This window comes from Diplotaxodon limnothrissa, linkage group LG22, assembly GCF_057381915.1.
Source record: "Diplotaxodon limnothrissa isolate DT_005_m linkage group LG22, D_limnothrissa_male_GT1.1, whole genome shotgun sequence".
In the NCBI taxonomy this organism is placed as follows: domain Eukaryota; kingdom Metazoa; phylum Chordata; class Actinopteri; order Cichliformes; family Cichlidae; genus Diplotaxodon; species Diplotaxodon limnothrissa.
In genome coordinates, this window is record NC_140616.1 from 25,445,841 (window position 1) to 25,459,587 (window position 13,747).

Genomic DNA, 13,747 nt, shown 5'->3' on the forward strand with positions numbered 1-13,747 from the left:
CAGGTGTTATGGATGGTGTGTGGACTTAAGAGGATCTACTGATGAAACTTTCGGCTGTGTGTAGCCTTGATGTCGATGCTTTCTGCTTTTTCTTTTTCTTTTTTGTGCAAGCCTGGTGGTGCCTGTTGTCCTGTAAGCCATGCAATAGGACACTGTAGCCCCGGATCGAGTACTGTAAACGATGAGTTTTATTTCCAGCTTCACTCGCTCTCAGGAAAATCCATGTAGACTGCAGCTTTCGTATCATGGCTGTAGACTGTGCTTTTGGAAGGGGGGGTAACCTGTTATTATGCTGTTTGTAACAACCTCAGGAGCCACCACAGATGGGAGAAAGTGAGCTTTAAGAGCAGGAGATGAATGGATTTGGTTGAAGAATTGTGTGCTTTCCCCCCCGCTTCCTCCTTAATGCTCATTAATTCAGCACAAACCACCAGTAAACCCAGTCAGGTTTTTCCCCCAGCAGGGTACACCCATGACAGTGGTTTACATAGTAGTAGTTGTTGTTGTTGTTGTTGTTTTTGTTTCGTTTGTTTGTTTGTTTGCTTGTCTCCCCCCCCCCCCCCCCCATGTGTGATGGTCACTGGTTTCTGCTGTAGCACAGTCATAGTAGCAGTGAATTCGTTTTTTTTTTTGTTTTGTTTTTTTTTTGTTTGTTTTGTTTTTTTGGGACCTTGTCTCAGCACTTTTCTTTTTCCTGTACCTCATAAGCCTCAGTGTATGAAGAGTAAGTCAGAAAAGTAAATAAATTCCATGGTTTGACTTCATAAATCAATCATTTGTCTCTCTTTCTTGAGTATATCACAGGAATCAGACAATCAACAGCAGAAACGGGAAACCTATTTGCCAGTCAGTGTTGTTGCACTGACGTATGCGCACGCAGTAGCGCTTCACAACATAGTCAGCTGGGAAAAAAAAAAACCTGAATGGCCATGGGGAGGTCTTATCAGCAGGAAAAGCTGCAAAATTTGAGAAAAATAGAATTAAAAGTCCAAAATTTATGACATCCTTCACATTTTCCAAAGCTGTCTAGTGGGCCAATTCTGGCCCTCAGGCCTTGTATTTGACACCCTTTCTTTAAAGTTTTATTCTGGGGGTAAAGCTGTAAAATTTTTGAAAAGCTTTTCCTTTTGTGAGGTACAAACAGCATTGCAGTTTTCATAATTTTGGACTTCTACACCACCACAACAGGCTTAAAATGAAACAAGGATTCAATTAAAGTGCAGATTTGCACTTAAGCAGAGATAAAAGATCCTAGGGTAATTTGTGAACCCACAATATGAGCTCGACATGTGCAGCATCCAATTCTATTACACACAGACACTGTGAATGAGTGAACACAATCCCCCCACTCCTCATCCAGTGTTTCTTCTATGCGGTCTCCAGGGTAACTCTTGGTAGCATCTTCACCATGGCAATAAACATCTTTGCTCACTACTGCAGAGCGCTGGCAGTTTCCATAGAAACAGTGCCAACTATGCGGTTAAATGTATCTGCAAAAAGCATCGCACGGGTACCCTGAATGTAGCAACGAGCGATCTGATTGGTGCAAAAATACAGCATCAAAGCCATCTACCGTTATGATAACTTGGTTGCTGGTTAATTCGGAACTGGACGGAACCGGTTACTGCCAGTAAGACCGTTTAATCCAGTCAATTTAATTTATACCAGCGACAAGACTGAACCAGTATAGTAGTAGTAATAATAATAATAATAATAATAATAATAATGTTACAGCAGTAACGGCTCCCCGTTGCTCGGCAACAGAACCCTCCTCCTGTCTCCTGTGCTCACAGCGCATGCGCACGGTCGTCAGCTGGGCGCCGATGACGCAGCATCATGGCGGCTTCCACTCTGAGCGTGCAGGGTGCTCTGCGGAGAGCAATGGTCCCGTCTTTAGTAGTGATTTTGGGAGCTACCGGCACCGGCAAGTCTAAGCTAGCGATCGAGATCGGAAAACGGCTTCAGGGGGAAATAATCAGCGCCGACTCCATGCAGGTAGGAACACGAGGGAATGCGCAGGGAGTCCTTGACATGGCAGCCATTATGCTTTACATGACCCTCCGGTTGTTGAAATATTTGGAGAAAGGGAGAGCAAAACGTGAAAATAAATAAATAAATAAGGTAGATCCGAATTCAGAGAAGCAGCACGTCATGTAAGGTGGTGCTGACTAATAGAGAAGACGTAGAAGGCCAGATCAGTGCGCCAGATAGCAGACAATAGGAAAATAAAACGTCAAGACGTAAAATATGAAACTTCGTCAGACGGTCATTATAGCATAGTTTAACAGATGTAACGCTTACCTTAGAGGTCTTCGAGCAGCGGAGGGGTAAGTGTTTCAAAATTTGTCTGATCTGCTTTAGCTTTGGTTTGTAGCACCCACAGACTGTATATAAAAGATGGACGCAACCACCTTGATGTTGGTTTCTGGTTGCATTTTAAAACATCAGTGTTGGTACTTTGGCCCTTTTTGGAGGCAAACTTGACCGTATTTATTCTTCTATGGCTGAAGTGCACTGTCATCAGCTAAAGCTAGCAAGCGTAGTTAGCATAAACTGTGCAGGTGCAAACACAAAAACCTGCTAATTCAAGCTTATTAACAGGTAGTAGCATTTCACCAAAGCTAGGTGCAAATCTGTCAGTTCTTTTCTGCCTCACATACCTCCTCTGAAGTTGCTCTGAAAGTTGAGATTGTCTACAGAGAAACCAAAAGTTTCTTCATAGCCACTGTCACAATTTTGTAGCTGAATTTGAGAATGAGTTGGTTTTGGAGCCAACTTTAGATCATTAGAGGAGCTGTAGTTTTCTGAGGTTAGCTCTTGGTTGTTGGATGGTATTATTCAGTAACATAAAATACATATACATATGGATCTCTGTATTATCAAGCATGAAAAATACATATAGGAAGTGCTTAATAGATGTCAGGACTTCACTCAACTATCACCATTTTTAGTGAGGTGTTCATTTTTACTCATTTATTTGCAATAAATAAGTAAAAATAAAAATCATACTTGTGTAGCAGTGAAGACTATGGTAGAGAAAGACTTGTCAGAGTGATATCTTTGGTTGGAACCTGTGCAGTGTTGCACAGCGTAAGCATGAATATAGATGAGTCACACCTGCAAGCCAAATCTGGCCAAATTTCTGACCAGGCACCAGAAAGTTTTGTCCCTCCTTGCTGCAGCAGCAACTTTACTGCACCTTCAAGCTAACAAGCTAGCTATCAGAGGATAACATCAAAAATGAAAAATGCTAATGGAGGCAGTCAACCTTAAGAGAGTTGGGAGACAGAGTAGTTTGTTTCATCATTTGGAATACACACCAGCACCCATAAAAAGTTATTGGTGTAGCTAAGGAGTGAGGAGTTTAAAGCGGAACTTGTACAAAGTGTGTCATTTGAAGTGGAGACGATAGGTTAAGGTAACACTTAAATATCATCTGGTTATTTACTGAATTCATTTTAATCTGATGTGACCTCAATATAGACTAATCAATGTTACGTCATTATAACTAAAAAAAGTAAAAACAAATATTATTTATAAGAGCAGAGCTACAGATTAAAAATGTCCAAGGCGAAGCGGTCAAAAGTCTGGCTGTACTTCACAGCAAAATATGCAAACTCAGCAGCCTGCAACAAGTGCTTTAAGCTGATACTGTGATACTGTCAAAGGAGGTAACACCTCAAATCTGATGAGACACCTGGCTACGCATAGCGTTTTTTTTAAAAGCCGAGAAATGCACCATATTTGATAGCTTGCTGTGAGACCTCACACCAAGCACATCTACTGCGGGTGTGGTCCCTGTTATCGGACCCAGAGTTAGCAACATCCCCCAAGAACCCGAAGAGTACAGTCCTGGCCCCTAGTCCTGCTAGTGTAGCAGAAATGATGACGGATGATGATGGCAGCAGCAGCCGTTCTTCTCTGCGTGAGTAGCTTAATGTTGTTCGTGTGTAATTTACGTTGAGTAGGCTAACCACGTTATTACATTAACGCATGTAAGGTGAACTAGCAAACACCGTCGTAGTTACATGCGGCTGTCTTCTTGTTTGATGGCAGATACTCCCTTCACCCTGGCCAAAAAGGCTAAAATGACCAAAGAAAAAGTGGAAAACAGTTAAACATGAGAGGTTTTTGGACAAAGTTTGTGTTTTTTCCATTGTTTAAGCACTGCTTCCAGCCAAGAGTGATACCATATATGCCCCATAGCTGCAGAAAAGGCTAACATTGTTATCTTTTTACAAAAAACAGCTGAACATGAGAGGTTTTTGGACCAATTTTGTGTTCTCCATTCTTTAAGCACCGGTTTGAGCACCGTTTAAGCACCGGCACCGTTTCAAAAGTACCGGTTTGGCACCGGTATCAGATAAAACCTAAACGATACTAGAGATGGCACGATACCACTTTTTTATGTCCGATACCGATACCGATATCATAAATTTGGATATCTGCCGATACCGATATGAATCCGATATAGTGTTTTTTAATCAACAAAACTGTTTTTTAAATATCTTGCTGCATTTTGTATAAGTTCATACTCAAGTTTAAAACAACTACACTAAAGCTATTCTGTTATACCTGTATGCAAAAAAAAAAATTTTTCATAGTTCAGCAATACTGATCAATCTAATAAACTTAAACCTACACCATCCTCCCTATTCAGGTATTTTAAAGAGTACTTAGCATAAATATTAAGCAACCTAACTAATAGGGTTCCAACTCCCAGCAACAACAAAAATAAAAAAATAAAAAATAGGGAACCACCCCTCATGCTCCACCTCATGATGCTTAATCGACGTAATCAACCTTAATTTGATGCAGTGTGAAAAAAAATGCACAGAAATAAATTATTTTTCAAGAAATATTAAATAGATTCAACATCTTTCTTCAACAAAATTGCAGACTGCACAGATGGTACCTTCCCAAAGGAAAAAGTACTATAGCTTACTAGGGTATATATATTAGACTTAATAGTTACTATATACAGTAATTGACTTCTATTCATTTTACATCAAATTAAAACTTTGGGTGTCAGATAATTATTTATTAAAAGCTAGACATTTTAAATGAGAATAAGAAAGAAAAGTATGTCTTTGTGCCCCCTTTTCCCTGTTAATGCCCTATCGGCCCCCCTGGCTAAACTTTGCTAGATCCGCCCCTGCACAGTTACCAGCGTCAGCTACGTAGAAAAAGATCCTCGAGTAGAAAGTAATAATAAATAAATTCTAACAACAGCTTATCAAGCTTAAATGTGCTGCTGTTGTTCAGCCGCTGGTTTCCTCTTTCTGGTGCAAAGTGGGCCAAAAGCAAACTAGAGACACGGACTCGCGACAGAAAAGCCGATCAGCTGATCGTTAAGCAGTTTCACCATTGAAGTAGCAGCAGGAGAGGCAGTCGCTTGTTAAGCTTAACGCAGGAATGCTTTACAAACATTCAGAGATGGACTTACACACTTGCTTTACTTCTCTCGGGATAACTTTGTCGGAGATGAAATGCCGGGTTGCTAGCGAAGCTCCACATGCTATCCAGACCACCGACAGGTCCCGCATGCCACAGCCGCTCTATCACGTGATGCATACTGCTCCGACGTGCTAACGTTCTGAGGTGAGTTACGGCGTGTTGCAAGTTTTGTGAGGTGCTTTCGTTATATTTAATGGATCGGATTACATTTTTTTATTTTTCTCCGATATCCGATCCAGTAATTTAGGTCAGTATCGGACCGATACGTAATATCGGATCGGTCCATCTCTAAACGATACCCAGCCCTACATAACAGTCAGATAAGTCAAAATTTACTCAGCTCATTCTTCTTGCTTCCTCCACTTCCGTACCATTGATTCATTAATGTTGAATTCTCTCGCAGCTGCTCTATTCCCGTGTGGTTGCAGTATGTTAATAACTAACCTTGTAATGTGGATGGATTACAGTGGGGCAAAAAAGTATTTAGTCAGCCACCGATTGTGCAAGTTCCCCCACCTAAAATGATGACAGAGGTCAGTAATTTGCACCAGAGGTACACTTCAACTGTGAGAGACAGAATGTGAAAAAAAAAATCCATGAATCCACATGGTAGGATTTGTGAAGAATTTATTCGTAAATCAGGGTGGAAAATAAGTATTTGGTCAATAACAAAAATACAACTCAATACTTTGCAACATAACCTTTGTTGGCAATAACAGAGGTCAAACGTTTACTATAGGTCTTTACCAGGTTTGCACACACAGTAGCTGGTATTTTGGCCCATTCCTCCATGCAGATCTTCTCGAGAGCAGTGATGTTTTGGGGCTGTCGCCGAGCAACACGGACTTTCAACTCCCGCCACAGATTTTCTATGGGGTTGAGGTCTGGAGACTGGCTAGGCCACTCCAGTACTTTCACATGCTTCTTACGGAGCCACTCCTTTGTTGCCCGGGCGGTGTGTTTTGGATCATTGTCATGTTGGAAGACCCAGCCTCGTTTCATCTTCAAAGTTCTCACTGATGGAAGGAGGTTTTGGCTCAAAATCTCATGATACATGGCCCCATTCATTCTGTCCTTAACACGGATCAGTCGTCCTGTCCCCTTGGCAGAAAAACAGCCCCATAGCATGATGTTTCCACCCCCATGCTTCACAGTAGGTATGGTGTTCTTGGGATGCAACTCAGTATTCTTCTTCCTCCAAACACGACGAGTTGAGTTTATACCAAAAAGTTCTACTTTGGTTTCATCTGACCACATGACATTCTCCCAATCCTCTGCTGTATCATCCATGTGCTCTCTGGCAAACTTCAGACGGGCCTGGACGTGCACTGGCTTCAGCAGCGGAACACGTCTGGCACTGCGGGATTTGATTCCCTGCCGTTGTAGTGTGTTACTGATGGTGACCTTTGTTACTTTGGTCCCAGCTCTCTGCAGGTCATTCACCAGGTCCCCCCGTGTGGTTCTGGGATCTTTGCTCACCGTTCTCATGATCATTTTGACCCCATGGGATGAGATCTTGCGTGGAGCCCCAGATCGAGGGAGATTATCAGTGGTCTTGTATGTCTTCCATTTTCTGATGATTGCTCCCACAGTTGATTTTTTCACACCAAGCTGCTTGCCTATTGTAGATTCACTCTTCCCAGTCTGGTGCAGGTCTACAATACTTTTCCTGGTGTCCTTCGAAAGCTCTTTGGTCTTGGCCATGGCGGAGTTTGGAGTCTGACTGTTTGAGGCTGTGGACAGGTGTCTTTTATACAGATGATGAGTTCAAACAGGTGCCATTCATACAGGTAACGAGTGGGGGACAGAAAAGCTTCTTACAGAAGACGTTACAGGTCTGTGAGAGCCAGAGATTTTCCTTGTTTGAGGTGACCAAATACTTATTTTCCACCCTAATTTACGAATAAATTCTTTACAAATCCTACCATGTGGATTCATGGATTTTTTTTTCACATTCTGTCTCTCACAATTGAAGTGTACCTCTGGTGCAAACTACTGACCTCTGTCATCATTTTAAGTGGGGGAACTTGCACAATCGGTGGCTGACTAAATACTTTTTTGCCCCACTGTATCTCAGTTGTTCTCCTGACTGAAGTTTGGGCCATTTACAGCATCCTGCCATGCGATTGCATTTGTCCATAACCCTCGGGAACCGTCACGGTACAGCTTCCTAGCTTACCCAAGTTCTACTAAAACATTTTTTGACAGATTTTTGAGCGCCGTGTACCACATAAAATCGGTTTGAGGTCAGTAAGTACAACCAGAATGCGAATTTGCCTTATAATCTAGTGCACCAGATTATAAGGCACACTGTTGATTTTTGAGAAAATTAAAGGGTGATATTGCAAGTTTATTATTTTCTAGTGATTTTGAAGTTTGTTTAATCTTAAGGTTGAATGGAGATTTGTAGAAATGAGTGCAAGGACACAATTAAAGAGTGACTGTTATTCTTTTACATCAGGAAATGCTCCACACACACTATGAGTGGCTGTCGTGTTCAGGCTTATATGTCCAGGTGGCAGCCTACTTGCAGAACTGTAATCGCATTGCATGCATTTTATTGACTTGGTGGCGTCGTGGAAAAGCAGCTGTTTTTGCTGACTGCTTTAACCTTTATGTGGACTGCATTGTACGTGAGTAGACTGAGCCGGATTTGCATTTTCAGGAAAATTGAAGCGTGTCAGAAAGTTGTTTTATGCCAACCTCTGATTCAGTTAGTCATCCATCCATTTTCTTAATTGCTTATCAGGGTCGTAGGGAAGGAGGGGACTGGACCCTATCCCAGCTGTCATAGGGCGAGAGGCGAGGCACTCCCTGGAAAGGTCACCAGTCTGTTGCAGTGCTGGTGTGAGTCTCATGAGTTTGCCAGCCTTTCTCCAACGTGGCTTTAAGACTGTTGTTCTGTTGGTGTCTTTCATGGTTAATACAGTCAGTATCACAGCATTGTATACTACACAGATATACCTGTTCACTCGAGTTGTTAAACTTCAAGCAGAGTAAAGGTTTGGTGGAGGTAGGGGTCAGGTAGAGGTTACAGGCTGTGTCAGTTTTAGGGAAATGAATGTAAATGAGTGCAATGTTCTCTGCAGCGATGGAGGCACGCCTCTTTGTGCGTGTCTCTGTGTCAAAGCAGTGACATTTAAAATCTCTCACACTTGTGTCATCCCCTCACCTCTCTCTCAGCCCCACCCTGCCGTTTGGTTCCCAGGCTCTGTTACCACAGCAACCAGAAAGGCACATTCACTTCTCACAGAGAAAGCTGGGTGCTGGTTTGAGTCTGGTTCATGTTATAGAGCAGAAATGCACAGAGGGGGGAAAAAAAAATCCAGCTATCCACAGATGCCGGTGTCCTGCGGGGCTTTCTCTTATTTGGTAACTAATCACATCTTCCATCACCTTCCTTCCCCAACCCCCGTCTACCTGCTTCTTGATGTGCATTGTCCTTGAGAGCGTCTGTCCCTGTGGGGAGTTGCCTCTTCCAGCAGTCACCTGGTATTGGGCAAACTGGGTTACACTAATAACATTTCAGCCCAGAATATCTCGGCAACCAGCGGCCCTGGTTGGAGAGAAATTGTGGCCTAGTTACAGCACGGCAGCCCCGTCCGCAGCCTCCTTACAGTATCTGGCCTTGTTGCCTCCTGTCAGTGTGTGTGACAGCGAGAGAAAGCCGGAGAGACACGCAGACACGGAGCGAGTGAGAAAGTGGCTGCTTATGTGAGAATGGGGCTGTGTATAGGCTAGAGCTGGCCTGTGTTGTCTTTGGGATAGGAAACAGTCTGGGCTTGTTTGGGAGAAAGCAGCATTGTGCTGAGCTGGTGCATATTCAGCGCCGTGCTACGCCGGGCCCGGCAGCTGAGAGTGAATGGGCACGCTGTGGCCACTGGGAAGTGCCTATTGTCCCGTGGAGAATCGGTTCCCACACTCCCTAACACTCCTATTGTGTTCCTTCACCCCCCCTCTCCTTCCCTCCCGACCACAGCCCCGGCCCCCAGCCCACAGTTCATTGGACATGCAGGGGGATATTATTCACTCATTAAACGAACATGCTATCCATGGCAAACGCACAAGTGGCTCGCTGTACTGTCACTGAATGAGGCTCTGACGAGCAGCGTAAACCCTCGGTTCCCAAAGTGGGGTCCAGGGACCAGCAGAGGTCCTTCAGTAAGAGCATTTGGAATTGGAACAACTGATTTTAAGTTTCACAGCCTTCATTGTTCCTGTCATCGCACCGGGTGTCTGCAAGTCTGAGCTGTGTTAAATAGGCAGTTATTTAAAGCTCCTGATGGTGCACAGAGAGAGAACCTCAGGTGCACATGTTCACTATTAGATTATTCCGGAACTGGGTTAGTAGTTGCATTACAGCATATCTTTAGCTAAATTTAACTGGACTTGATGCCCTTTTGCGTTTAATTTTCTGTAATTCCTTTTCTTGTACTGGTTGCAGAGATTAGATTGTACCATTTTTCTCCTTTTCCTTTTCTCTCCAATTTACAGGTTTCATTGACCTTTGATTCAAGTAAAGGTTCAATTAAAAAGGTCTTTGGGGGGGACTTAAGTTTGGCTGTTTTAATTTGATCATTGATCCACTGTGGCAAGGGGATGTGTATGTGTGCACACATGGTTTCCTAAATTAAATTTGAAAAAAAAAAAAAAGCTCTTTATAACAGAACCTTTATCTGCAAATTCTTTATTTATCAGATAATTTGTGATAAATAAATGGTGATGCAGTGCTGGCTGGTAGTCTTTATTCTTCTCTGCAGTGCCAGGTGAGCTTTTGTTCAGCCACACATGAACCAGTTCCCCAGCTGATGTTATGTCTGGTTCCACTTGCATGTCCTCCAGTTGGAGCAAGTCTCCAGAACTGAAGTCGTCAGTAGCTGCAGTACAAAGCAGTGGAGCTGGAGCTCGTCCCACATTGAGACGATACACTCTCAATACAGCGGATTGTTCACTAGTAAATTTGTCACGAATGGCGTCCTTCTCTCTGACTGGGGGAAAATGGAAAATAAAAATGCATAAATGAGCAGCCAGAGTGACAGATCCACTCAGGCTGCTGTTACTGGTGACGCAAACGGCAAATCTTTGATCAGTTGTACATTCTCGGGAGGCTGCTGAAGGATGCGACTTAACGGAGGTGGTCATGGGGGAAAACTGTCACACAAAGATTCTCTTTGAGGGAGGGATGACTCCCAAATAAATCCGAAGCACCGTTTGACCAGATTTAAGTCCTGAACTCAGATTTCATTGAGAATTTTTGGACTCAGCTGGCATCAGTTTGAGTTGAAAAAGGCAGCCTGCAGTTTGATGTTTTGTCAAGGTTTTTCGAATCTCATTGTTTTGTGTGTTCTCATTGTTCTGTGATTTGTGGATGTTTGTGTGTACAGCTGTTTAAGGGGATTGAACCGAAGGCCTTTGTTCCTTTGTGGGGTTGACTGGTTCCAACTTAACAGCAGCCTCCTTGTAAATAGTGGCGTCCACAGATGGTTGAGTAGCAGATTGTCGCCAACTGCCCTTGATTCCTTCGAATACACATCCAGGCAGCGTCGTGCTCTGAGTAAGAGTTTAGGTAATAATGTTGCTCTAGTCTTCGGTGTATGAATGAGATTGTGAAAAGGCAGACTGTGCAGACGTTTCCCTCTAGAGAGGAGAGATGTGTTCACGCACTGCCGCCGCGCTGATTGGACATGATGCAGAATTTGGTTGGCTCAGACGAGCTTTTGATGAGCTGCGACAGACGGACATTTGTTAATCAAGCATCACCTTGAGAGAGAGGATGATTTGTCAGGGCATCGCTTACTTACTGACAGTGCTTTGCAAGACATTATTGTTAATAACAAACTGTTGAAAGGTACTCTGTGGATCCCTCACTTTATTTGCCACTGCCCATATTTTCAGTTGTGATTCAGGTTTGTGATATCTGATAGTTTGGGCTTCTTGTACAACAAACACATGGGATATTTTGTTTTCCCAAGAAAATTTCAGGACATCAGCAAATTTTAAGAGACATCTGAGACATAAGTGGAAAATTGTGGATGAGCGTGTCTGTAAAGACCCAACAAGGATCCAAACTAAGAAACGTATGAGCCTGTTGTGTTGTTTTTGCAGACACATGCAGATAGTAGGGAAACAGGTCAAGACAGTTTCAAAAGACTGGTGGCAGGTAGAGCAGCTCGTTGTTGTCATAAAGCTGTAGTTAAGTGCTGTCTTTGTTGGGTATTAAGAGTTGTCCACTCAGGAAGCAGAAGTCCGGATGGATGCAGTGAATGAGGGCATGCGGATGGTTGTTGTTCCAAAAGAAGATGGTAGGGTTAGGGCGCGATGGAGGCAGATGATCTGCTGTAGCAGCCCCTGAAGCTAGTAGCTGACAGAAGTATTGGTAGTAGTAGAAGAAGACCACCTAAGTACAAACATGCAAAACCAGCAATACAGTTTTGTTAATACTTCAAATTCAAAGTTTGTGCACATCTTGCGATATTTTCTCATGCTTTTGTTTATTTCCCACTTTTTTGTGCCAAGGAGACCAAGAACTCCACTCAATTAAAAAAAAAAAAAAAAAACGAAACAAAAGTTATAATGACCGACCTGTTTGAAAGGCTTTCGGCTCTTCGTCACACGCTAGCAAAATGGAACAGATGACGCAATAGTTAAATGCCAAGCCCTGCACACGGGTAAATATGAAGATCAGTCAGCAGCGGTTGCATCCGCTCAGATTAGATCAGATTGTTTTTTGTTTGTGTGAACAGATTTTTCTCGCTTACTCACAGTCGCACGTTGAATGGATTTACTAACAACATATTCATCTCCAGGAACAGCGTAAAAGCACAGCGCTGGACTGTGTGAAAGGCGTGCCTCGCAGGGGTGGGGATGGGGTCGATTTACAACAGGTCGTGCACATGCGCGCCGTATATCTTGTGACCCTTCGCTTTATTCGCGTCTGAAAGAAGGTGCCGCTGTGTTTCTCTTAAGGACTGCATGAGCGGCGAATGGGTGGATGATTTGTCAGGCTTACTCATCTGCTGCCGAATGCGAAAAATGGGCCCGAGCAGCGCGAAAGCTGCCTTGTGTCATCGTGGCTCTTATACTCCTATGAAAGTGGAGGAGGGGGGGGGGGGGGGTCTTTTGTAGTGAAAAACACCAAAGGGCTTATTTGCCTTTTTAAGTTGTAAATTTAGAACGTGATGGTTGTGTCGCTGTGATTTCACTCCTGTGAGGCAGCTTGCTCGTTCACAGGCTATGCTTATTACCGGCCAGAGCTTGTTACACTCACACACACGCTACACATGCATGCTACGCACAGAGGCATGGTGCTTGTCTACACATCAGACACATCCTACACTCTTATATCCCTCTAATTCTCAAGCAGTCATCCCTTCCTCCCCCTCCTTCGCTCTCATTGTGCGTGTCTCTCTCTGTGTGTCTGCCGAGCCTGTGACCTGTCTGGGCTTTGACAGATCGGTGTGCATTGGAACTTAGGCAATGCTTCCTCCCACATCCATTTTATTATGTACCTTTAGAAGTAATCTAAGCCAGTGTAGCAGAGCTCTAGAAAAACAACACAAAACTGACAAACTCCTATTTTGTGTGTCTCTGTGTGTGTGTAAGTGAATTGCAGTCTGCGGGTGTGGTGATGCGGTCAGGCACAGTCAGGCAGCATGGGAGAGGAGGATAGCAGGATGGAGGAAGAGGAAGAGAGGGGGCGGTGGGGCTACGCCATGAATGATTTATTAGTCTGGCATTACTGGGCCATTCCCCACAGAGAGACAGAGGAGAGGAAGATGGAGGGATAAATTGTTGAAGGATGGTGCCTTGAGGGGAAGGAAGGAAAGAAGGGGTAGAAAGAGAATGGGCAGTATTCATTTGTGAGCGTAACCGAGGAAAGGATTCCTGGAGACAGAGCTTACAGTCTATGTGCCGGAGCATGTGCCGCGGCCTCGGGGAGGCTGAACCGTGCCATTATCGACAGCTTCCCTCTGACCACGCTGTTGGTTTTTGATCAAAGCTTTCGGTATTTTAGTATTAAATGTTTAGCACGCTGTCGCTTTGCTGTTTGAGCGCTGCAGTGTGATTTAAATCATCATCGTGGGCTCGCTGAAATCGGAGCTCATGAAATACAAACTGCAGCACAAACACAGATTAGATCTGCGTTTGATTTGCAAAAACACTCGTGTGTTACTAAATAACATGTGTTGATCAGACGGTGTCCAATAGAGCAGGGCGATATGGCCAAAAATATTTATCACGATATATATTTGAAAATTTGCGATAACGATATAACTGACGATATAATTGA

The 13,747-nt window shown here is 43.6% G+C and overlaps 1 protein-coding gene across 1 annotated transcript in view; it reads left to right on the forward strand.

Annotated features, from left to right (window-relative positions):
• The first annotated feature begins 1,835 nt into the window (after window positions 1-1,835).
• The window catches only part of trit1 (tRNA isopentenyltransferase 1), a 52,584-nt gene continuing 40,672 nt past the window's right edge, over window positions 1,836-13,747 (forward strand). Inside the window, exon 1 of the mRNA XM_085346874.1 lies at window positions 1,836-1,995. Within this exon, the coding sequence (XP_085203000.1) occupies window positions 1,837-1,995 (159 nt within the window). The 5' untranslated portion in view covers window position 1,836. The remainder of the gene's footprint in view (window positions 1,996-13,747) is intronic.